At 38.9% G+C, this 26,643-nt stretch overlaps 3 protein-coding genes across 5 annotated transcripts; all 3 read right to left on the reverse strand.

Moving 5' to 3' along the window:
* Nucleotides 1-1,112: 1,112 nt before the first annotated feature.
* Nucleotides 1,113-11,638, reverse strand: tradd (tnfrsf1a-associated via death domain). Its single transcript, XM_032512706.1, has 5 exons — nt 11,530-11,638; nt 6,796-6,952; nt 6,388-6,668; nt 5,366-5,513; nt 1,113-1,964 (listed from the first exon to the last, which is right to left on the reverse strand). The coding sequence occupies exons 2-5, from the start codon at nt 6,947-6,949 to the stop codon at nt 1,666-1,668; spliced, it is 882 nt and encodes a 293-aa protein (XP_032368597.1). The 5' UTR covers nt 6,950-6,952; nt 11,530-11,638; the 3' UTR covers nt 1,113-1,665.
* A 1,866-nt stretch (nt 11,639-13,504) lies between these two features.
* Nucleotides 13,505-20,088, reverse strand: ogfod1 (2-oxoglutarate and iron-dependent oxygenase domain containing 1). 2 transcript variants are annotated; one of them, XM_032519045.1, is made up of 13 exons: nt 19,792-20,088; nt 17,381-17,526; nt 17,252-17,298; nt 15,853-15,953; nt 15,611-15,727; nt 15,437-15,528; nt 15,213-15,341; nt 14,595-14,708; nt 14,439-14,518; nt 14,123-14,361; nt 13,907-14,029; nt 13,764-13,822; nt 13,505-13,678 (listed from the first exon to the last, which is right to left on the reverse strand). In XM_032519045.1, exons 1-13 carry the CDS (start codon nt 19,958-19,960, stop codon nt 13,517-13,519), a joined length of 1,578 nt encoding a protein of 525 aa, XP_032374936.1. In that variant the 5' UTR covers nt 19,961-20,088; the 3' UTR covers nt 13,505-13,516. The 2 variants fall into 2 exon arrangements, with proteins under 2 accessions (XP_032374936.1, XP_032374927.1); XM_032519036.1 differs by having other exon boundaries at nt 13,901-14,029; nt 19,792-20,087.
* Nucleotides 20,089-21,714: 1,626 nt separating this feature from the next.
* nudt21 (nudix hydrolase 21) lies at nt 21,715-25,325 on the reverse strand. 2 transcript variants are annotated; one of them, XM_032517864.1, is made up of 7 exons: nt 25,020-25,325; nt 24,136-24,336; nt 23,983-24,046; nt 23,807-23,896; nt 23,449-23,524; nt 23,168-23,281; nt 21,715-22,155 (listed from the first exon to the last, which is right to left on the reverse strand). In XM_032517864.1, exons 1-6 carry the CDS (start codon nt 25,139-25,141, stop codon nt 23,172-23,174), a joined length of 663 nt encoding a protein of 220 aa, XP_032373755.1. In that variant the 5' UTR covers nt 25,142-25,325; the 3' UTR covers nt 21,715-22,155; nt 23,168-23,171. The 2 variants fall into 2 exon arrangements, with proteins under 2 accessions (XP_032373755.1, XP_032373746.1); XM_032517855.1 differs by having other exon boundaries at nt 21,715-23,281.
* Nucleotides 25,326-26,643: the final 1,318 nt, after the last annotated feature.

Genomic DNA, 26,643 nt, shown 5'->3' on the forward strand with positions numbered 1-26,643 from the left:
CGTTCAAACGAAAGCGCCGTTTAAATAGCAAAAGTTGCCCTTTTGTCTTGGTTTTAAAGGAAATTGTGCTGTTATTGAAATTAAAACGCCCCAAACCTGACATTCTCCTGTTCTACGCTAACGTTAAGGATCGCACTGACGATTAAAAGCAGAAGCAGGCCTAAAACACGGACGTGTTTGTGTTCAAGAACAAAAGACAAACTATTTTTTTTTTTTTAAATTAGCCTATATCATATTCAGAAATAGTTGAATAATCATTTGTGGGAGAGTAGCTACTCTCACATTACATTACATTACATTAAAGTAAAACTATGTGACGGTGAATTCAAATCCTGGACTAGCCAACAACCACACTCTAAAATAAAAAAATATTTTCTTATTTTTTTTCTATGGATTTAAGCAATCACCCTTTTTTGTGATGAATATTTGTTTTTATTCAAAAAACAAACATTTACAAACAAGATTTAAGTAATCACCCTTCATTGTGATCATGTTGTTTCAAAGCCAACTTTCCTCTTCTCCATATGTCATAAATATTACTGAAGACATACGTTTCCTGGTTACAGCAAACGTAGTGTGTTTATCACAACTTATAAAACTGTGTATGTTGGGGGTTGTCACCATATAGCAGTAATATGTGTTTGTGTGTGATAAAAGCTTCTAATCCACACATCACATCTGGATGGATGGTCAAGTGGAGTAAAGGGGGGGGGGGGGGCTTCTACAATGGACCCTGAATGGAAACCAGCAGAGAAGCTCAACCTAAAGAGACTCCAAATAAATTTCTTTTTTCGACATCCAAGCTGTGATAACAACGCACACACACACACACACCACACACACACACACACACACACACACACACACACACACACACACACACAACACACACACACACACACACACACACGGTACAAGGTCTACGACACATGCAGGACCATACACACATCAGTAACCAGCACAGTTTAATCATATGAGCGTGTGTGCACGTGTGTGTGCGTGACATGAGTGATGGTGGGGAGGGAGGATTAAACACTAAATTATACCTGAGGGAATTTTGACAAAATAATGTTTTCAGTTTTAATTACACTAATGCATCAAACACAAACATAAACACTTTTTTTTTTTTTTTTTTTACAACCATTTAATCTTTATGCATCCATTTTGTAGAAAAAAAAAAAAATCAATAACCTTCAGTTGTGGAAGGCTTCATCTGTAAATTGACTTATAAAGCACAAACAAAGAGGTTCAAACAGTGCATAAACTCAAGACAGTAAATCTTTTAAACAGTGATGACAGATAATTTCCTCTAAATGAAAACAATAAAACTAAAAATTGAAAAGCAAATCAAGATATGAATCCATTCTTAGCATGTGTTCACACAACCTGTCCGAAACACGTCTCTCTCTCTCTCTCTCACACACACACACACACACACACACACACACACACACACACACACACACACACACACACACACACACACACACACACACACACACACACACACACACACACACACACACACACACACACCACACACACACACAAATGGTTTTGAGTGACAGAAAGTCAATCAATAAACATACTGTAAAAGCAGGCAGGACAGAGTCAACTGCTCCTCAGTTTTCACGATGCGTACACACGAAACGAAAGCACACAGAGTTACTCTCGTGGCTGTACGTCCAGAATGTTTTCAGCCAGGCTGGTGAGTTTGCAGTCCTCCAGTGCTTTGACCAGCCGGCTCAGCTTGGCCGCTCTGCCCTCCGCCTGGATGAAGCGGCTGAGCAGCTGATAGGCTTGCTCATACAGGCCTTCTCTCTCATACTCGTAGGCCAAGTTGTCTATGGCCGGACCCTTCAGAGCCCGGCAGCTCTTCCCCAAGGCCCTCCCTACATGCTTCCACTGACGGCCCACTCCGTTAGAAAAGCTCTGGACATCTGTCGCCGTCAGCATTCGGTCCTCTGATGGGCCAGATGTAAAGGATGGAGGAAAAGACATTAATGTAGACTGAACTTAACTGTGGTTACATAAACTTTGGTTAACAGAATAACTGTGTGTAGAAAGTAAATATTTCCAAGAATAACGTACTGACTTGCACCTTAACCTTATAGAATCAACAAGATTTGTTTTATTAATCACTTTTTTCAATAGAAACTGTTGTTGAGTATCTTTCTTTGAGTCATTACCACACCATTGATTACTGAACATTAAACTGTTGAAGGGTGATTTACATTCCATGTGTAAAATGGAACAAACTTCCAGTAGCTTTAAAAGATGGAGGGAATTCAGATTAGATTTATTTAATCTGCTTTTCTATTACACCCTATATAAAAAATAAACAAGTGGATAACCAGTAGCAATGCTAAAGACAGTGTTGGCAGATCAATGCCCATCACTTACAAAAAATGGACAGGTATGACAAGACAAACATTCCGGGACAGGGTTTTTCAGATTATTAAGAAGACTTTAGGATACATGATTCCCAGTATTTAGGACTGAAATGAATTAATCAAAATCCAAAATTTAAAATAATTGCATGAAAAAAGACCATCACAAGGCGCTGGTTGAAATGTGACCCTCCAAGACCACAACAGTAGCTGGACATTTTGTAAAGGAAATATAATCCATGGAAAAACTGACTCATTATCAAGGACTACAGTATGGACCCATGAACAATGCTAGGGAAAGTGGACCACATGCAGGTTGGTGTTTGTGACACCCCCCTAATAGCACTGAGACATTTAACTCACAGCACCCTGATTCGAACACAATGATCGCTCATAATCTGTCTACACCACCTTTGTCACTTTCAAAATCTGTGAATACTCATACTCGGTAACTCAGTGTGCATACACTTTGAGTCTCAGAAACATACTCAATAAGATCTATTCTAAGGGGCGGCTGTGGCTCAGTGGTAGAGCGGATGCCTGCCAATCGGAAGGTTGGTGTTCGATCCCCGCCCCTGCAGTCATCGTTGAAGTGTCCTTGGGCAAGACACTGAACCCCGAGTTGCCCCCGGTGCTGCGCATCGGAGTGTGTATGTGTGTGAATGTTTATCTGATGAGCAGGTGGCACCTTGTACGGCAGCCCAGGCCACAGTGTATGAATGGTGAATGTTTCCTGTAGATGTAAAAGCGCTTTGTGCAGTTGTTAAGACTGGAAAAGCACATTAACATTTATTCTAAGGTAATTTAGATCACCGGTACAGGCGATGTGATGTAGAACCCATTCCCCTCTAAAATGTGTGATTTTGATTAAATCAGTTTCCATTATTCAGAGTCTTGAAATGAGGTCAGCTCAGGCTGTTGAAAGCGGCACTGAGGGAACAGGAGTCCCTGATGCCCAGACACAGTAGTGTGTCTGAGGAAGCTGAATCTATATTTACATGAACTCAAATCAAAACTTTAATTAACTAAATAAGAAAATTAAAATTAACTTTCAAGACACTGTAATGCCTCATCAGTTAATGTTAATTTTAGTTCAACAGTTCAATATGAGGTTGACAAATTCTAAATCAATGCGATTCAAATACATTATCTGCTGGCACTAATCTCTTCCCAACGACTGAGGATCAATTTATGAAAGGTAGGATTAGAGAGTCAGCTGACAAGCGGCACTGAATTCATATGCTGTTAGTGTGGGATGTTGTGAAAAAAATAACATGAAGTTGTCGGCTTCTTGCATTAAAATCTTCTTGAGTGCAGACCACTAAATCTCAGTGAGGAGGCTTCCAACAAGGACACAGACACACCAACATGAAAGAGGTTTTAAAACAATACAACCATGTATGGCCATAGCTCCCGGTGTGTTTTAGAATCAATTTTAATGTTTGTTTTTGAGGCCTTAAATGGCCTGGGCCCGTAGTATTTGTCCGAGATGTTAAAACCCTTTGTGAGCACAGCAGGTCATTATTGTCCCAAGTCCCAAGGTCCAGGTATAAATTGTGGGGTGACCGGGCTTTCGCAGTCCCGAGACTCTGGAACAAGTTATCCCCCGACATTCACGCTACTACAGATGTAGCTCTCTTTAGAGCCAAACTCAAAACATATTTAGAATAACTTTTAATACATAGTAGTTGTGTTGGGCAAGTTACTTAAAAGTAATTAGTTACAGTTACTAGTTACTTCTTTCAAAAAGTAACTAAATTACATACTCAGTTACAAGTTATAAAAGTAACTAGTTACTTCAGAAAGTAACTTATGCGTTACATTCAAGTACATTATTAAATGCTCCAATGTGACCCCTCCTCCACCCCTCTTTAACGGAACATAAACTACATGTACATGTTCAATTATTTATGATAAATCTGAATACTATAATGAAATGGACACTTAATACAATACATTATTAATAGAAACTGTACACAAATCTAAACTCTTTTAATGTTGCTCTGGGACAAAGTGAGACTAGCCTCCAATCAAATGCCATGTACGTAGATATTATGTCTAGTGGATCGATACAAATACCAACATAGATGTTTGGGAACTTTTGATATTTATTGCCCCTCAACAGGCCACAACTACAACTCTACCTCTGATTGGCCTACCATGAATTTTTACTCAACCTCAGCCAATCATCATCATTTATGGGCTTGTCTCGTCACGGCCCACTAACCAAGGAAGAAAAAAAGTCTTTCTACCTCTCAGAGATCTAGCTGGTCTGATCAAAAGAACAGCTTCAATTATAGTAACGCACCGCATGTTTCGGCTGTAACAGTAATGGCGTAATTAAGATGGGAAGAGTAATCAATTAGATTACTCGTTACTGAAAAAAGTAACATCGTTATGTATAACGCCGTTATTCCCTTTACTGGTGACAATTTCTGTTCAGTTTTCTGTTTTTTTTCTTTTTATTGTATGTTATGCTGTTTTATTCATGGTTCTTGATACCTGCTGGTTGATGTAAAGTGCTATATAAATAAATGTTGATTGATTAATCGTAGAAAATCAATATTGAGTTTTTATTACTAGCAAGTTTCTTATCTCAACTTCCCTCTAACACGTTGTTGGATGAATAAAAAAAAAAAGGAAATTTATCTTATAAGAATGGTGTGCTTTGAAAAATGATTGAAAGTAATGTAGTGTGCACACAATTTGTAGCAAAGTCCTAAAACACAAAAAACAACTGTAGAGTCGTTTAAGTTGACAGCAAGGTTTCTCCACCATATGTCACTAAGGGGTGTGCTTCTGGTGAAACTAATGATAAAAGGCACCAAGCACCAACAAATGAAAAAAAGTATCTTTATCTAATATAAATGTATTTTTATCTCTATCTTGACCTCTTTTGGCCAAAGGTCTGGCACTAAGTCTGTAAAGGACACACGTCACAAAAGTCAAATGTAGAAATGGTCGTCTCGACTCACCAAAGACTTTGTTTTGAAATTTGAAGCAGTTGCTGGGGACAGGAGACTCTTCCTGTGTGACAAGGGTCGACTGCGGGGCTGGGCGGAGGGCCTGAGTCTGCAGCTGCTGCTCCAGATGATCAATCTCCTCATCACGCAGGCGCTCCGGCTGACACAAAATGACAAAGGTCACTTAATAAAATGAATGAGAACATTTAGGTGAACAATTACTTTCTAATGTGTAAGTGTCCATCGTGCCACCCATAGGACTCACGTGTTTATGGTTTTGCTGATCTTTGCTTCTCTAAGCTTTATTAAAAGATCAGACACTCACATTGACTATGTCTATACTACATATTAATTGTATGTAGCATTAACCATATACTACTATGTTTTTGCAGTTAATATACAGAAATTTTTTAAAAAACAGACATGTGGCATCAGATGTCAATTAAACTTGACAAAGAGAAAGCAAAGCGTTTTTCCAAAGATGTTCTTCTTCCTTTTGATGTTGTTATTCAAGATCTTGCTGGAGTTGTTTTAATTAATTATTTAATTTGTTTTAAATAATGTAGTATATAACCTTTGGTTCCCAATCTCATGGAGGCTATTAAGGGGAAATGTTAAATTGTGCAGAGATATCAAATCCTAAATTGACCTGTTTATTATTGGGCAATCTTGCAGGTTGGGTCCAATTTTTTGTTAGAGGCAAAATTTGAGTCAAACCATTCTGAATGAAGTACTGTGATGCTGCAGAGACGTCCCGGCCTACAAATTGCATCCTACAGACTAAAGAAAAAAACATTGTTTTGTACAGATCCTCGTAAAAGTCACACTATAAAGGATTTTCATTCTTTGAATTTTAATTTTTTTAATAATCAATGAAAATGAGAATAATTAATGAATATCGTGAATCATATTGCCATCCCAATATCAGTCAAAAATAATCGCAAATAGATTATTTTTTTCATATTGTGCAGCCCTACTTAAAATTTTAAATCTTAAATTGCTGAAGAACAGACAAAGAAAAACATCCAGGATACCTGTGACAGGTGGATGTGCTGCAGACAAAGCTCCAACTTGTCCAGATAGAGATCCAGGATGTGAGTGCTGGCTTTGAGCTGAGTTTCCACTGTCAACTCTTGGGGGAGTGCAAGAAGCCGGCAGGCGTGTTGTGAGAGGGACTGACGCACCGCTCCAGAGCTGTAGCTCTCAAGGAACTGCTGACATGCTGCCACATCCTCAAACTTCACCTCCACCCCCAGAAAGGGATCAGCGTCATGGACCTTAAGTATCTCATAACCGCCCAGACCTCCAGCAGAATCTGACAACGGGAATTTCTGAGTTATTTATGTGACATCTGAGAAAATACAGATTTGTTGTGAAGAGTGTGTTTTTTGTCTTAATTAGTATACTAGGTATGCCTAACAGATCATTACTAGATCGCTCACCTGTAAGCGTCAGCTTGATGACTTTAAAAACGATGAACTTTCCCTGTTCTCGGTCTTTGTAGAGAGAGAGCAGGTTCACACCAGGACAGAGTGACTGCAGAAACATAACCGCACATCCTGTCCACGGTCCACAATCCACAGTCTTGTCTGCCATCGTCTGAACACAATTTGAGACACAGCACATTTTTGTTCATTCAATGGTGAGCCGACAACATTGAAGGATCTTCTGTCTGATGTGCAGAAGAAAATAACTCAAGTCTACAAAAACACTAAACATGTAGAGCAATGAGTAAAACCCAAAGACCGTGTACTGAGTTGCTGTAAAATATCCTGGAGAAAAAATGATTATCTCCACTTTATATTGGGTGTGTTCCGCTTCATAACAATCGTACATTACAACACTAACTGGGGCTAAAGACGTTTACTTATCTTGTGTGTCCACAGCTCTCCCCAACATCTGTGTTAACTGATCAAAGTGTTATGTAAACCTGAAGACAAAAAAGAGCCCTTCACTTCCAACAGGTTTAAAGTAAAGACCCTGAGAAGTATACAAGTCAAGTTATCGAATAGCTTGCTGTGATATTGGGAGTTGTAAAGGTCAAAAAGTTACCATCTTCCAGATCAGCAGGAGAATGTTTCACAGCCTTTAAAGTGAAATCAGGATGCATTCCATCCCCGTGAAATGCCTAGATTATCCTCCATTTTCTCCGGGGATGTCTCCATTCAAATTACAATACATAGGTGAAGTTGTCTCTTTTTTTTTATTTCAGTTTGATGGGTATCCAGAACCAGAATTTATTTTTCACGGTGTATATTTGTCGCATCTGTAAGACTGTTGCTTAGTCCATTTACAATTCTTCAATAAAACGGGGTAAATTAATCAATAGAATTTGCTTTAATAGAAAATAAGTGACTGCTTGTTTTGTTCATTTTAAGGATTTTTGAGAAGGGCTACTATTACATAATACTACAATCATTTCAAATGATAATTTCATAAGACCCGAATAAAACTAAAACCCACAAAGGCCAACACTACCAAAGGATTAGGGAGGTAGCAAATCACAATATTCATGATTACATTTCATATTTTACGGTTTTGTACTAAGTAGTCACTTTTAATAGCAGATAACTTGAAAAGAAGCGTTTATCTCAGTTTTACCGCAAAGAGTCAGGCTGTGGGGGGGGACTCCCTCGCTGATTTACCAGTAGTATTTAAATATTATTTTTTAATCAGTTTTGTTAACTGGGGTTAAGTTTACTCAAGCAAAACAGAAACTTTTGTTCATCAAATTGTCAGAAACAACAGGCACATGCATAGATTTCTGTGAAATAAGGTAACACAGACTCTTTGCCTTTAACATACGCAAACACCGGAGATCGGAGTTTTTCCTGCATTGAGGAATTTTTGCCGCCCCCCAAAGAGGTTTAAGCCAACCCCCAAAAGGAGAATCACTAGCACCAAAATGATAAAAATTGAGAGAAAAAATAGCAATTCAAATACTTGAATTGAAAGGTGGTGACAAAAAGAGTTGCTATTGTCTCAGTTACACAACCATTTCTCTGAACTGTCCACCAGATTCTGAACTTCAAATGTGATGAAATGCTCCATATTCGTTTCCTTTCATTGGCCGATGACACCATTCCCAATCAACGCGAAGAGGGATATAAATCATACAACATATCTAAATGTAACTGGATGCGACAGCTAGGAATTGGTTTCCTTCTGGAGTTAAACCCACTTCTGTCCTAGTGGTCCCTGGTTGTTGTGGCCTCATTCCACTTTTTTTTTTTTACCCCAGCTTCCTTTTGAAACCCTCATTACATAAAACATGTTTAATCTCAGTCTTCCCCTCCCCCAGTCCAGTCCCTAACTCCTGTATTCTGAATGAACCACTGGAGCCCGTTAGCTCACTGCTGGTGTCGTCTCCATGCACAGGATGCAGAGCTCTCTGCATGGAAAGAGCATCCTCTGAGCTGGATTATATGTGTGTCCTCATGTTTCACTAATACATGCTAGCAGTATGCTTGGCTACTGGGGCTACAAGAATCTCCACAACTTAGCCAGTATGTAATTATGTGCTATCCTATCTACCGGTACTCTGGAAGTCTACTGTGAGGTTTAACAGCTGTATAAGGATTAAGTGATCATCATCAGCTTAAAATATGTCATTTAGCATTTGCTGCCAAAAGGCCACCTCTAGTATTCCCTGGAGAGCTCATCTGACATTTAGGTGAAATAAATATTGAATTCACACAAAGATGTGCTTCCACAGACTAGTAATTTTACCTTTTTGTGACGATGTGAGACAATGCTTGTTTCTGTCGGTTTTGTGTTGTTGTCTATAGTGCTTTGTAACTCCATATGTAACCTTAACGGACCTGTGGGACTGTTATCTGGTATTATCTTTTGGTGAATTGTTTAGTCTATGAAATTGTGTAAAATGCCCTTCACCAGACCAAATGTTCAAATTGCTTGTTTTGTCTGACGACCGGTCTGAAATACCCAAAACGATCCATTTACAATGATATGAAACAGAGAAAGGAAAAAGGTTCTCACATTTTAAAAGCAAATTTGGCACTTTGATTGATACATTCCTTAAATTATAAATATATCGTATTATCACTTGTTTTTTGTCAATCAAAGAATCAACTAATAAAAAACACAGACGTAAAATTGACTTTCAGCACTAATAAATGGTTTACATAGACCTAGCCTCACATTGCCAGACCTACCTCCACAGTGCCGCGGAGGAGGGTCTGGCTAGTCCACACATCATTCCGGGATAGGAGAAAAACATACTCTGGTTTATTGGCATTTCTTTGAACCAATCACAATCGTCTTGGGCGGCGCTAAGCACCAGTGCAGGTACATTGCCAAATGGCCTCGGGACAAAACTTGTTTTGGTGGAACATGTGCACCTAGGGAGGCAAGCTCTGGAATTAAAATGGCTGTGGAGTGAGATGAGAATTTTACTCAAAAAAAAAAAAGATAAAGATAATTGATTGTTGGTACAAGCTCTGAGTAGGTATCCCAAATCGACCACAGTTTAGAATACCAACGCAAAGAAAGTCAAAGGTGAGGGACATCCGGCAGAAAATGAGGGACATCCAGCATTATGTTATATTGTTATAATGTCCACGCACAGTTTTTGTGAGATAAAACCAACTCTGTTATCATATGAATGTCCTGGGTTGTCCTGTAATGTGAACACTTGCAGGTCATAGACATAGGAATCAGGTTAAAGTTGGATAAAGCTATTCTGGGAAATACAGGATGTCACTATGTACTACTATGATAGAGGGGTAAGGTTGTTGTACCCTGAAGTTACAGGAGAGTGCGAGAGTGATGTCCACAGTTTTGAGATGAGGTCTAATCGGGTAGAAAAAGTCTAAACATCTGCGGGACTTAAAGTATAGCCTATAACATTTTTCAAATCTGTCTTCAAACAATACTCACAGGGTATATATACATAGATTATTATTATTGGTTGGAGTAATCATTCCTGCTATCCATGCTGGCCACAAAGAGATGCGTTCTTTAAAGCAATTCTAAGAATTACAGCGGGATTGGACCAACTGGACAGAACTGTCCCTTTTGTAAATCAACAGACAAGGTAAGTGACAACAATGAATTACAACAAGGAACCTATATTACTTAGACAGGTGATCAGGGTGCTAAAATAATTAGCCAATTATTCATATAACAACAAAATGATAAACAAAAAAACAAAGTGGATAAAATGTGGGGGCTCCAGCTTGTGAGGGATGAGGGACAAACCTTGCACTCTTTGCAATAAATAATTCAAACATTCATGTGAAGCTAATACAAGGCTCCAGCAGTCTGTTTGACAAATCAAGAATGTGTTTTCCACAGTACTGTTATAGTATTTGTTTGAAATTCCCTTTGAATTTTGCACAGACATGTTTCTTTGCTAAGATGAACCCAAATTGGCTTCAACTTTAGTGCTGTACTGAACGAGGACAGCTAATTTTTTTTTTTTTTACAACCAGTATGGACAGAGAAACAATTACAGTGCTAGTAATGCTTTCAACATACATGGCCATGTAAGTATAGTTTTGAGACAGACTTAAATAGCATGTAAACTTTTCCTTTGAAGGATGGTAGCTCTTGTAAAAGCACTCATGTTTTGGAGAGCATGAAACTGTATGGTTTCCTAAACCAATCCAAATGCTGAAATATATTTTACAGTATTTCTAAAGATACGATTTGTTATAGTAAAAATAAAGCTAGATTGTAAGAAAATGTCTAACATTAACTAGTCAAGGTGATAACTGTTTTTGCCAAAACGTTAGCTAAGCCAAGGTTTGAACAGCAGGTTGCTAGGATAACCAAGCGCGCAGGTAACGTAACGAGATTATCCGTTACAGTTACAAGTACGTGAAGTTTGCTAGTTACCTGCTGCCACAGGTGTGAATCTTTTTACCAAGAATTTTACAGCAGCAGTAACGTTACAGCTTGATTCAACCAACCTGAGACATAAACCGTCTGTTTTTTTATAATGGCAAGAAGTTTTGTTAAAACGATAAAGACATAAAAGGAGCTCGGTGGGTTGTTGTGAGAGCTCATTTCGTGATGGTGAACTTCACGTAGAGTTGACACAATACCTACCACACTATACCGCTGAAAGACACAGGGCCAGGCGGAAATGTTTTATAACTCATCATCTTTAGACTTACTGTAATAACTCTTTGTTAAAGTCGGTACAAACTTACCTTAAAACCTTGATATATTGTTCTGTAACGCTTCCTTCTGCGGGATCACACCCACTGACACGGTAATAACTTCCTGGCCTCCCATTGGCTGAACAAGAATCAAAGAACTCCCTGATTGGTGGAAATCAACATGACGCCGGGTGAGAAAATTCATGACAGGCAGCAAGGAAGTGCTTTTTTAATGGCGGAATGTCCATAGACAGTTAAAGAATGTCTAACATATCTTTAAGTGAACATTTCCCTGTTATTAATCCTTTCGACTGAAATTAGTAAACGTTCATTTAAGGAGTAAAACTCGAGTTAAAATAATTAGTTTAATAGGAAATCAAGGAAGGGTCTGAGGGCGACTTCACTTTGGTCAAGTGATAATCAGTGGTACTGTACATCATGGCACACTATGCTGTCAATTTTAACGGCTAGGTAGAGTCTCTCTATCCCATGTTAAGCCTTGTGTTTCTGTAATGCATTTATTCTTGGTAACAGTTGTAATCTGCTAAAAGACCCCTTAACAATGCAAAGCCTTCTATGAAGCCAACTAATTTTAGCCACTGGTGATGAAATGGGTAAAGATATGGTGACCAAACGTCCTTTTTTGCCAGGACATGTCCACTTTTTACGTACTGTCCGGGACGTCGGGGGTGGGGTTATAAATTCATGACAATGTCCAGTTTTCACCGTTTTTCATGGGACCATTACAAGCGTGTACTTAAATTGACAGGCGCTTTTCACACAATACTACGGTACTTTGTTGCGTGACGTTGTTCCCGAGAGGCTGCCTTGTGGGCGGCTATGCGACGCGCACATACAAGGAACAGATCAGACAGCGGAGCAGCGTTGCACACAAAATGCGAATCGTTCGTGCAGCTTCATAACTGAACTGCAAAAAAAACTTTCCATGTACCGTCCTGGTCGGGACAAGTGGGAGGCGGAGTGCACCATGTGCAAGGCTAGCACATTTGTTTCAGTGTCTGATAAAAAGGTGCTGGAGATCTCAAAGCTCACATGGACACCGAAAAACCTTATTACATTGAAAAGGTTTTAAAAGATATTTAGTTGAAGCTGACGCAGACTAGGTCTTTTGTTACGGGTTGTCATATATTTTATTTAAGTTATTTTTATACCATTGAGGCATAATAAAGCATGTTCATTAACCTCTGAGAAGGCTGTCGGAATTTGTGTTTCGAGGCCGGCCGAGTGTCCTCTTTTTTGGAAATGAAAATAAGGTCACCCTAGTAAAGTTAATCAGCAACTTACAATCAAATGAAGTTCAAGCTTGTCATGTGTGAGGACTGTTCGTTTTCCCTCCTGTTGTATATCATTATAAAGTAAATATCTTTGAGTCAGATAGACAAGCACTTTGAAGACAAACATTTGTACAATTTTCTTTCTTCATATAATCAAGTAAGGGATTTATCTAGGAGGGAAATGATTAGATACAGCCCTAGTTCCTACACCTAAGCATGGATACAACTGGAGACAATTGCCTTCTCAAACTTTATAGAATTACAAATAAATAAATTTGCCATGTAGGTTTTGCCAAAATCTGTAAGTATAATACTGTTCAAAGATGTATGATGAAAAAACATGTATATTTTTAATGGAAAAAATGGTAATGAGAAGATTCACAAAACATTTTTGACCCAATCTGGCTGAAATAAAAATTAAGTTTGTGTACCTGTTTCATTATATTGGTTTCACCACTGTGTCAAAAGCATAAGTAAAAATAATTTCCCAGCCCATACCCATATTACAATTAAAAAGGATCCACATACACAAAACATTTGTACCCATATTTACTGAAGTGGGACCAAACTGTCTAATCCCATCTACGCTCAACTTATCTTCTCACACACTTGGTTGAAGTCAACTGCAATAACAGCAGCAGTGCCAATTCAACCAAAATCTTTAATATGTAATTTTCATGAAATGAAGATGCACTAAAAGTAGCTAGCAGACTTTTAGGGGACTGGGAATTTATTTAAAATATTTATTCATAGTACACAAAAGAAAAGTCATAAAAAGCTCCGTAGGTAGAACTCTTAACAGAACCAGAGGAGCTTTTGTGGTTGACATGTTTGACAAATTTGAGGGTTTCTTTGTCTCTGTAGACAAGAGCGAGGGAATTATCCTCTGGATACACTGTCAGGAGCTGTGATGAGGAAGAGACCAAAGCAGTGATAAAAAGTATTGTCCATACATGTTCAATTACACTTCATATTGTAATCAACACTCACCTCCTCATCTTCTTCATTAGCAACATAACATGTGAAGCCACCAAACTCTGACTGCCAGTCTGTAAAAGAAAGATTTGTAAGGGTCCCAGGATTGACTGATTAGTCCTTCCTGTATGCGTGCATGTGTGTGGACTCACCCACACCGCAAAAAGGTAAAACAAGGTCCAGAGCATACTCTGCCCGCGCTGCTTCTGTATCATGCAGCAGAGTGTAGCTGCCATGAGACCATCGACGCAGTTCACCACAACAGACGGGTGTGCTCGGCTCTAAGGCAAACAAAGGTTTAAAAAAAAAAACACACACAGAAACAGCTGTAAAGACTCGAAGCTGAAGAAACCCACTCAAACTGACATACGCACCTTTCTCTCTGCTCGTATTTGCTGATGGAGATTCGGTTAAAGACCCCGTGGCCTTTCTGTCAAGTACGTCCTCTTTCTCCTCGTCTTTATTGACATCGTCATCATCAGCAGGACACAGGTAGTGCAATCGAAGGCCGGTAAAGTTAGAGAGAAGCAGGAAGAAAGCCTCTGAACGAAGCAGCTCCAAACATGCACTCACACACTGAGGCAGCGTATCCAGAGAGGCCGCTTCATAGCATCTAAATAGACACAAATACAGCACCTGTAACCACAGTCTTAGAATATGCTCTTAAATGATCTATGAAACATGCTCTACCTCTTATTAGGCGGACCTCTCCTTGTCCACTGAATCTGAGTGAGTTGCAGTGCTTCCCTCACCTCCCTGAACTTCTCCTCCTGAGGACAGACACACATTCAGCTGAAAGAAACAAGGGGACACATACGAGGCAGAACAAAATGAGTTAGAAGTTACCTTCAGAAAATCTTTGAGCTGAATTTCAGAGCTGTCCTCAAACTCCTCCTGAATCTGCTCTTGGTAGGAGATGTCCAGGTACACTGGATTGACCCACTCCAGCAGCAACGTTTCCTGACATGAACACAAAAAACATGTCAGTAGTCTTTCTGTTAAAGGAAAGGTTTTGACATTTTGGGAAATACACTTGTTTAATTTCTTGCCGAGAGTCCAATGAGAAGATTGATACCACCGTCTGCCTTTTAAATATAAAGTTGGAGCCAGGAGACACAGCTTTGATCGTATTCAGAAAGTCGCTGCTCACAGCCAGAAAATAGTCCGTGAATAGACGTAAATCTAAAACCTGCTTAAGACAAACTTGATGTAACGTGTTACTGTGTTGTTATTAGAGAGATTTAGGGTGTAAGGTGGATTCTGTTACCTTTGGACAGAACTAGACTAGCTATCTCCCCGTTTCAGGTCATTATGCTACGCTAAGCTAACCAGCTATAGCTTCATATTTGCCAAACACAAGATATTGATCTTCTCATCTAAAGAAAGAAAGGCGAGAAAGCAACTGAGTGTATTTCCTTAAATTATTTCTACAAAAAGTTAGCGTGCACGTTTGACCAAACTCACATCTCTTGGTAAGTGGGGGCTCCGTGGGACGGGGGGCTCTATGGGGCGAGGAGGACGCTCCAAAGACGGTCCATGAAACCAGCCGCTCAGAGACAGACGACACTTGTCCCGTGTCAAAACCTCTGACACCTGGATAAACACGACACATGTTTTGGATCTACAATAGATGGACTGCTTTTTTGATGAAACCGTGATGAAAAACAGTTAGGAACGGTTATTCTTACTTGGTGAAAGGAGACTGAAGAAACTTCAAAGAGGACGAGTGTGTTCAAAGAGGGTATGAGCGACTTCACTATACTCTGCGGATGGAAATGACCTGATGACAAAGTTGGAAATTATACACTTATACACTTCTATTATCTGAAAGCACAGAAATACACACAGAGTAAGGCACTCACTGTCTGTTGTGTAAAGATCGAGGGTTCCCCCATCGCTGATCTGCCACGGAGGAACGAGATACAGAATGAAAGCAACGCGCCTCCCCTCCAATTCATCATCATGACACAAAAGAACATCTAATACAGGAAGAGAGAACATTACATACAGAAAAAAGGAACCTTCACGTCAACTCCTCAAAAATCTGACCAAACCGCCTAAAAATAAAACAGACCATCCTGCATGATTTCAAAAACAAGCTCACCTGTGTATTCATATTTTGCACAAGAAATATCCACTGTGGGCTCCAGTTCAACCCCCAACACTTCCCCGAGCCAGGAGCGGAAACGCCCAAACAGTGCTGCCCTGAAAACAGTGACACAGGGAATTGTGTATGTACAGTATACATTTACATTTTATGGTGCAATCCTGTTTTGTATTGACAATGTGGCTGAACCTTTAACCTTGTATTTAATGAGACATTTTGAAAGCCTCGCCACATAGACAGATTGTTCAGCTGCTCAATCCTACCATGACATTTTGTTGTGACATAAATAATAGATGATCACAAGAGAGGCCGTTGTTGTGTATTCAATTATGGTGTTTATTCCTCAGGGCTGCATTTCCTTAGTAGGTGTACCAAATATATATATATAATATATATATATATATATATATATATATATATATATATATATATTATATATATAATATACTATAATAAAATGTATTAGAAGAAATTACATGTTGTAGTCTCTCACTGTAATAACAGCTTGTCATAATTGTAATGCAACGGCACTTTATTTCAAAATAAAAGGAAAGGATTGCTTATTATTTCTTTGCTACCCGGTATTGTTTGAGTCTCAGAGGTGTTGTCTTGGATTCAGACTTGACACCCAGCTGATACCATCTTGATTCATACACTGAGATCTTATTTTTTCCTTGGACTCGTTTCAAACACTGACCCTCTTGGCAGGTTTGGCAGCTTCTACTGCCCCATAATTCTACAAAGATATCTTTGTTGCTAGTCATTTTTTGAAATCCCCAACATTTACACAGCTGTAATAACATATAGTGCACTACCCTTGTGCTCACTGCAAAGTTCAGCACTGGAACCACCAGACTGAATAACAAACAGTCCTTCTGCTTAACAAGGATCCCCTGTGAGCAGCTGCAGCTGAGCCCATTTTCCATTGTGTTCACTGTACACCATGCCACTTGTTAATGCTAACAGAATCAACAGCACTAAATGAAGGAAATGTACTCATTAGTAGGCAGATGTGATCTCTGGCTCCACCTGGTGGAGCTGATAAATAAACCCCAACATGCCTCACTACCACTGGGCCAACTTCAGCATTTCAGCCTTGTACTTCCTGCGCTGCTGAATTTATGATGACAAATGCATAATTTGCCCAGTTGACTTTTCAATATGAAAAGCGATGTCTGACAGCAAGGTAAAGCAGTAAACATATTGCAAAAAATGTATTTTTAGGTGATTAAAATATGTTTTGCTGTGTGGCCCCAGCCACAGCAGGACATTGCTTTGCTTCCATTTCCAGTAATCCTGCCTGCTCCACCACACTACGGGCGTGCCAACCGCCATCTACTGGGTAATACACTGACTATGGACAGTAAACAACACAAGAATACTAATTATTTTTTACCTCAGTCCTGCGATATGGGGATCTGTTCTCTTCCTCAAGTCATCTGACTGTGTGGGAACAACAACAACGTGAAGATAATAAGACAACAACCTAACAGGAATAAATCAATGAGGTCAGTTCGATAGACACCTGTTTAAATTTGTACAGATCATTTGACTTCTCGTGGAAGTTGAGCTCCAGCAGTTCTCTCTGAAGGTTCTCCACGAAGGTCTCGCTGCCGAGGAAGTTCTTGATGATGCAGTGAGGGAAAGGGTGGCAGTCCAACTCCAGATCCCCTGCACATAAATAACAAAAGACAATGTGTCTAGCTGAGATGATGACAAGTAACTCACTTCTCCTTTTGCAAAGGCTCTACTACACAAACAGTATCTCAGCGCAGCTACAGCCTCAAAACATAAACGTAACAAGACTAATGAGAAACAGAATCTTAACAACAGAAGTGAAATATTATTTGGACCTGGTCAACACACTTTTTACTGGAGTGACACAAAAGTTATATACATATTAATTTAAGTGGGGCAAGTAAATTGAAGAAAAAAAAAAATGGGGAAAACAATTCCACTCCAGTCTTTAGACATATTAGAAGCTTTGAATGGGCAATAGGACAATTCATACCATGATACTATAAATGTGTCTACCATCAGAGATTTTGCCATTAATAGCCTCTGGAGGTATCAGATAAAAGCTGCAAATTCCTCCTGTCTGGTTATCTTATGCACAAACAATATGTCATTTTTTTCTGAAATTATTTTTTCCTGCATTTACAGTAAGAGGGTTTTTATCCATATCATCCCCATTGTAAGGAAAATATAATCAAATTTAAACCAATGAAAGAAGGATAAAATACCAAAAGAGCAAAGCAACCGAACCGACCAACTGTCACTACGAAAGTTACTGGTTAGTATTTGTGGTGGTCCAAGGTGGACATGGCACTTTCCCGATTGTCAAGCTGGATGAAGTTGTTGTAAAAGGCTAAACTAAAAGCACCAAAACACACCCAAAAACAAACTAAAACCTGGTCAACTAATGACCAGCTGGGGACGTTTCATTAGTTTAACCAGCCGGGTTTCTTTGCCGGGTGCATAACTGGCCCATCTGTCTCACGTATATTTGCTTTGCTGTTATACACTCACCTTAAGGATTATTAGGAACACCATACTAATACTGTGTTTGACCACCTTTTGCCTTCAGAACTGCCTTAATTCTACGTGGCATTATTCAACAAGTTGCTGAAAGCATTCTTTAGAAATGTTGGCCCATATTGATAGGATAGCATCTTGCAGTTGATGGAGATTTGTGGGATGCACATCCAGGGCACGAAGCTCCCGTTTCACCACATCCCAACGATGCTCTATTGGGTTGAGATCAGGTGACTGTGGGGGCCATTTTAGTACAGTGAACTCATTGTCATGTTCAAGAAACAAATTTTAAATGATTCGAGCTTTGTGATGGTGCATTATCCTGCTGGAAGTAGCCATCAGAGGATGGGTACATGGTGGCCATAAAGGGATGGACATGGTCAGAAACAATGCTCAGGCAGGCCGTGGCATTTAAACCATGCCCAAATTGGCACTAAGGGGCCTAAAGTGTGCCAAGAAAACCTCCCCCACACCATTACACCACCACCACCAGCCTGCACAGTGGTAACAAGGCATGATGGATCCATCTTCTCATTCTGTTTACGCCAAATTCTGATTCTACAATCTGAATGTCTCAACAGAAATCGAGACTCATCAGACCAGGCAACATTTTTCCAGTCTTCAACTGTCCAATTTTTGTGAGCTCTTGCAAATTGTAGCCTCTTTTTCCTATTTGTAGTGGAGATGAGTGGTACCCGGTGGGGTCTTCTGCTGTTGTAGCTTGTCCGCCTCAAGGTTGTGCGTGTTGTGGCTTCACAAATGCTTTGCTGCATACCTCGGTTGTAACGAGTGGTTATTTAAGTCAAAGTTGCTCTTCTATCAGCTTGGATCAGTCGGCCCATTCTCCTCTGACCTCTAGCATCAACAAGGTATTTTCGCCCACAGGACTGCCACATACTGGATGTTTTCCCTTTTCACACCATTCTTTGTAAACCCTAGAAATGGTTGTGCGTAAAAATCCCAGTAACTGAGCAGATTGTGAAATACTCAGACTGGCCCGTCTGGCACCAACAACCATGCCACGCTCAAAATGCTTAAATCCCCTTTCTTTCCCATTCTGACATTCAGTTTGGAGTTCAGGAGATTGTCTTGACCAGGATCACACCCCTAAATGCATTGAAGCAACTGCCATGTGATTGGTTGATTAGATAATTAAATTAATGAGAAATTGAACAGGTGTTCCTAATATTTCTTTAGGTGAGTGTATTTGTGATTTAGCTACGTTACAATGTGTCAAAACGCAACACGCGCAGACAAACCCAGGCCACACAAACACTGTAGCACCGGGTGGTTCATGTAGCAGAGCTTTGTCCCAATTTCTGACTGACGGTCAGTTAACTATACGAGTCTGTAACTTACCGTTACTTTAGAAAAGTCTTTTTATTTTTCTGCTTCACTAACCCTGTCTGCAGGAACTCCTTTGGCTCCACGCCTCCTTCACAATATTCGTCACCAGCTCGTCTTCCACAACTGAACAAAGTTCAGCTGTTTCTTCACATGTCGCCTTCTTCTTCTTCTTCTTCTTCTTGTCTGTTTTCACACTCTCATCCGGTTGTCGCTTGGACGCCATTATAGCTTTTTAATATATATATTTAACGATTTGGTGTATGAAACCAGTAAATCCCACAAATTATGAACAGTTTTGACAACATTCACACATAGCAGCACACTACTGACGCATGGTGGTGGTGGGTGAAATGGCCCCTGCGTCGCGGGAAAACGACGTAATAGAACGTGGTCCATTTCCGCCTATGATATCTTCCTTGAGTGAGACTGCGTACAAGCAGAGTTGGCAGACTGACCAGAAAATACATTGTTTAATGTTTATTATAACAAAAAAATAAGTTTTAGCTTTAAGATGGATGAAGGGATGAAGCATTAAATATATATATATATATATTTTTTTTTTGTACTGTCTTTTTTATCTTTTTTTTTTTTTTTCCTTGCTAAAACTGCTGGTGGAACTTTCAATTTCCTCGCGGGAGTCATCCCTAAAGGATTAATAAAGAGAAGTCTAAGTCTAAGTCTAAATATTGTTGATTTCCCAAGCAACCAGGTCAGAAAAACTATCAAATATATAACTCTCCTTATCTTTGACACTTACAGTATTGTTTAGGAAAATGTTTTTCCAACACAGATGTAGTGAAAGAGACCAGACATTCTATTCATTTGGCGTAGGCTAATATTGTGTTACCTGTTCTCTTTACTTCTAATACTTATATGTTTGCACCTTTTACAACAGAAAACGTTAGATTTGGATAGCTTTTTGGAGAATTCTGGTTCTCATGAAAAATTCTATTACTTGTGTCATGTTTAAATGTGAGAATATTCTTGTGTGGAATCTAGCTTGGTAGCATTCAAAAATGAAATGCACTTTTCTAAAATATATTATATATGAAATACTTCAGAGATCACCACTTTAACAACTGCATTGTTGAACCTTTAAACTTTTTATTGTTTATTGTGTTCAATTCAGTCAGTTATTTCACTTTGCTGCAAGACAACCAAACCACTCCGGTCTAAACTGTACTGTGCATAATCAAAGCCTGCAGCATTGCAGATTCAAAGTTCAAAACAAAATTTAAAAACAATGTTCTATTAGGCATGATTACGATGACTTGTTTTCATTTGAGTTGACTTCTCTGTGTGTGCTAGGAAGACCCTGAACAGGATAAGCGCTTTAGAGAATGGATAAATTAATATTATATCACGCAGGATACATTCAAAAGTGGGCAAAAAATTAAATTCTCTCAACTTAAATATGAAATGTAAATTGTATTGTGGTAGTGGACTGAGTGAATTAATGCATGAAATATGCACACTATCACTATCATTTCTTCAATGTGAATGTACTCAAACTATCTTAGAATTACCTGGTTGTCACACAGCACATATCTAACTTTAACCCTAGACGTGAACAAGTGATTAAGCTTATTGGGGTGGTACTTGACTGCCTAACAGGTCAACTTCAAGGCAAAATCAGTCAAGTTACACACTGAAAGTGACCAGTTTTTCTGTACCACACTCACTTTTCTTATTTCAGCCTCATGAGCTCCAGTAGTGACTCATGCTAAAATATTTTGCTTTTCACAATCCCTTGATGTGTATACGCTGGATAGTTGATCCCCGTGTATATATCGGATTGGGACAAGATCACTGACTTTCTTTTGGCAAGTGTACAACTACCCACCAAATGACTGAACATATAAAACAGCAGCGTTTGATTGTTTTGTAACTGTTGAGCAATTTAAAACAGTAGTGGCTTCATCTCAGTCTGGAATTTAGTGACAGGTAAACAGAAACAATAACCACTCACTTGCTCTTCAAATTGTATAAAAACATACTCAAAAGACTGTTTTATTAAAAAGAAAAAATGAGCACAGCATTGTTACAGGTTAAAACAGGAAAACTCAATGATGTAGTTTGTTTAATCCAACATTAGCCTCCTCAGAGGACATAAAAGCAGATTCTAAACACACTGGAATAGACAGGACTTGAGTACTACACAAACTAGCAGTTTCTCAAGATAAGAAAAAAAAAAAGACGCATGACATTTTAATTTTCTTCTTCTAACAATATAAACACCCCTGTGAACTGTCAATATACCTGACATGACAAGCTTTTCCTTTGTGAAAGTTGAGCTAAAAGATGAAAAGTATTTTTTTTCTCCACATTGTCTCTCATCTTCACTCACACAGGACTGCACTCACAGAGACAGCGAGACGTACTTCTGTTCACTCAAGTTAGTTGTAAATGAAGTTGAACCTATAAAAAGATAATTATTATATTGTTATTATAATTTTAAGTGATGATTTTCACAATAAGGGCACTGCAGTTGTTTTGTGTCTTTTAAAAAAAATAGTTTTAATTTTTTTCTATTAAAAGGAAACCTCTGGAGTTTTTAAGCGGTTATGTTTTTGAGTGGGCCATAACTATGTGCCATCAAAAGCAGACAAGAAGACAACTGCTTGCAAGTAAACAATACCAGATTTTAAAATGACCTTGCTTTGCAAACGTTTTATGACGAAGGATATGCATTCATCACATTTGTTTGATCTCAAGGATACACAATGAGTTTTTGTGAGTACCACTTAAGGTAAACATACAGGAAAACTCCACAGGGCACCTTTCAGTTTTAGAGTTCATGCAGGAGTCTTGCTGGTGTCATTTCCTGCTCTGAGGAGTTACTTGAGCACCATCAATGGCGATATTGATTTATCTCTTTGTAATAAACCATTTGAGCAAATTTGAAGTCAAATACAACAACAACAAAATCCCTGCACACCTGAATGTGTGACTGTTGCATCAGAGGGCTGATCAGCTTGAATTAAAGTGACAAACTCCTGCACACTGCTTTGCATGCTTGTTCATTTTAAGTACAATCTTTATCTGCAAATACTTTGTGTACAGGTATACGTCTCATTTTGCCTCTTGGCTAGTATAAATAAGCTGTGGTGCAGTCTTCAGTGTTGTTCTCAGACACTTCAGAAGGATGGATACTATCTGAAAACGCTCTTGAATCGTCTCTATATTCATTGTGGTTTCACTGTGTTAACAGGTGTTGATAAAATGTTTATTATGTTACAGTTAGAAAAGTTACAGATACAGGTTTTGTCAGCAATTGAACATAACAGATCCTTATTACAGACAATACATGTAATGATATTTGATTCCAGCCCTTCAATTTTTAATTTAGCCAGTGACAGTCAACAGAAAGAAAAAAAAAACAGGTGTTTCAGTTCAATTTCCGCTGCTTACACAATGACATAAACAATACCTGCTCAATAGCTGTGGTAGACTGGAAATGATTGGTCCATATCCAGGAGCGTTGTCATACAGTTCAAACAATGGGCTGCCACCAGTTTATAGTTCTTGGGGACAGCAAACAGCGCTGTGGAAACATGAATCACAGGTTTCCAAACAAGAAGCAATGATACTATGGAACTTTTTACATGAGTGTTCTCTCTTTTTATTTATACCTCCGTCTACCATTTATTCTTTACTTCTAAATAGTGCTGGAATCCAACAATTTTACAAGACATGTTTTGATATACTGACCTTTTTCCTGCAACTGAACCAAGAATAGCTTCTTATGCTCCTTGGGTTTGGTGATGTGAGCTGGAATATACGGATACTGCAAGACAAACAACTTTAGATCAGTTTACATCAGATCAAACAGAGAATTCAGTCTGGGATTCAGAGTGCAAAGTATGAAAGTATGTTTAAGTCTCAAAATCATTTACAAATCTCAAAACACGTAGGGACGACAGATTCAGGGGCTGCTAAAAACCTTTCAGTACTGATCTGTTAATGATACACTGTTAACAATTTAAATCCTATAAACAACATTATCTATTAAAAATGTTCCTTCAGTTAATTAACTCCTCAAAACTTTATGTCATATATGTGTACTAACCTGTGGAGGCTCAAAGTTGGGGCGCCACCAGTTACCGATACAGTCGTCAATCACCCAGTCCTGTTTCACGCCGTCTTGCCTTCCGAGGATCTAACATCAAAACAAAAGTTAATATACGTAAACTCCACAATAACCACAGCAAAAACAAGCTGTAACTGTGCTGTGATTTTAGCTACCTCAGTCATTAGACGTTTCAGACCCTCCACCTCATCTTCTCCAGGACTCAACTCTCCCCCGGGCCTGCAGGACAGAAGCAAACTGTCAGGCAACTGTTTAAGTAAACAACAGTTTCTGCTTTATATAGGAACCTTTCAACATCAACTACTCACAGTTTGAAGAAAGTGGTGCCCAGTTGCAGCAGTAGCACATGAGGCAGCCTGTGTTCATGGACAATTAGAACCCCCTCCACTGTCCTTCGCATTCCCATTTTATCAAACTCTTCCCGCATCCGCTGGAACCGGGCAGCCACGGAGCTGTCCTTCTCATACAGAGGCTCCTTGGTGCCGAATGTGTAATTGGTTAGAGGGTATCTGAAGTACAATTGCACACATAAAAAGTCATTAAGCATGGACAGAGATCATTAGTGTGGTTCCTACCTGTGTGTTATAAAAAAGAAAAGCTGTAAGACATATATATATATATATATATATATATATATATATATATATATATATATGTGTGTGTGTGTACTATAGTAATACACTTTTAATCTAGGACTGCAACAAACATTTTTTTTCATTATTTAATAAACCATCTGTTACTTTTTTGGATGAAGAGATTGTTCATCACGATTTCTCAGAGTCCAAGGAGTCTATGTGTAATGTGTGATGTAAATATATTTAAAAAAAATTAAATTTGTATTTAAATCGCCTGTTTTGTCCGACCATCAGCCCAGAAGCCAAATATATTTCATTTGATATTATAGACAAGGAAACATCTAATCCCATTTGAAAAACTGAAAGTGTGGATTATTATCATTTATATTTGATTTGAACTCACAACCACATCCAAGACCAATACGAGGCCACAGATGTTTTATGTGAAACACACTGTTGTTTCTGGAAGGGTCAGCATCTCCCGGCTCTCACCGGTGTGCATCAACAAAGAACAACGTTAGCTAATTGAGCTCTAAGACAGATTTTTGCCGTGGGTCGTTATCTTAACATTTAGAATCTGATATCAGCTGCATTGTTACTGGTCCACGGGAACTCACAGGTTGATGGTCCTCTCCAGTGTGAGCGGTTTAGCAGGCCCGCTCATGTATTTGTTCCCAAACTGAACGGCACCACCGCGCGGCCAGCCGGTGGACGAGCGATTGGGAGGCACGACCGACATCTCTAACGTGTGCACGACAAGGCTAAATCCTCCTATAAATGCACCTCGGGTGATTGTTGGTTCGCAACTCGCTGCACTATCTGAATATCAAAAGAAACTCTCAACACTTGTGTGGACAATCCACAACAATTTCTCTACCGTCGTTTCCCTCGGCCCTCCTCTTCCTGGTGATGAAGTGCGGTTTTTCCGGACGATGTCCCCTCCAGCGACACCTGCTGGCCTGGATGATGAACATCAGCAGGTTATTTAAAACCATCAATCTAAATATATGTTGCACCACTTGTTATTCATTTATTTATTTTATTTGCATGTGTTATGTATGCACCAAACACCAAGACAAATTAATTTTAATTGAAAACGTACTTGGCAATACATCTTAGTCAGATTTTAAATTCACATTAGACTGCACTGCAAAGAGCTGCTGGGTCAATGTTCTGGGCTATCGTGAATCAAAGGGCTTAAACACCTCTAAAACAAAGAACAAAAAATAGAACAACTCACACAACTACAATAGTTTTCTGTTTTTGTGTATTGACCACACCTACAATTTATCCGCCTACACTCCCCTCTTCCAGCTGGCCTTTCATTTCCAGGGTGTCAGTCTCATCATATAAAAAAAATGTAGCCTATAAAGACTACCTATGTTCAAGATCAAATTGTAGAGCATTATTATGATTTCCACACTAGTTTTCTTATGTAGACATTTTGCTCAACACAAGTTAAATTTAAGAAACATTAGATTAGATTAGATTAGATTAGATAGAAGACTTTATTCATCCCACAATGGGGAAATTTACTTATTACAGCAGCAAAAAATAAACCAAACAACAAACAAACAAACGGGCAAACAGTGTTTTTTTTTTTTAATTTTGTGAATGAGGCTAAATGAGGATCACCTTCATTACACCCTATAGCCTACTACAGGCTTTGGCCAGTTGTCTTTATAAAAAACAGGAAAAACACAGTCACTTCTTTGAGTTTGTTGATATACATATCTGCAAATTATAGCTAGATAAGATAGAGAATTAGGCTTGGTGCTGTAATGTAAAACAAAATATAACTTCAGCATTTATTTGCTTTAAAACCTGTCTTACAATTGTATTACCAAGAAGGCATAGAAATAAATTAAAAAATACCATTTAACATCTAGGGTTACCTGTGATTTAGATTATTTTCCAACATCATTACTGGAATACTTCTAGTCCAACCAATATCCATTTATAAAGCAGACCTATTTATCCTATTTGCTTACTGGCTTTTTTTTAGAGCTTTCAACATTTCACAGCCCTTCTCAGCAAATCAAGCTATTCTGGAACCAAAGACCATTGTTGAACAGAGACAATGATATAACCACCTCTGATCAACTAAGCTATCTCCATGGGAACTGATGAAGACCATGGGCTCCAAAAAAAGACAAAAGTGTACCTTGAGTATAGCTTTCTTGTCAGAAAAAATTAATTTGTTAGTAATTTATGCAGTCACACAAAAAGCACAGGGAATGA

Source organism: Etheostoma spectabile, chromosome 1, assembly GCF_008692095.1.
Source record: "Etheostoma spectabile isolate EspeVRDwgs_2016 chromosome 1, UIUC_Espe_1.0, whole genome shotgun sequence".
NCBI lineage: Eukaryota > Metazoa > Chordata > Actinopteri > Perciformes > Percidae > Etheostoma > Etheostoma spectabile.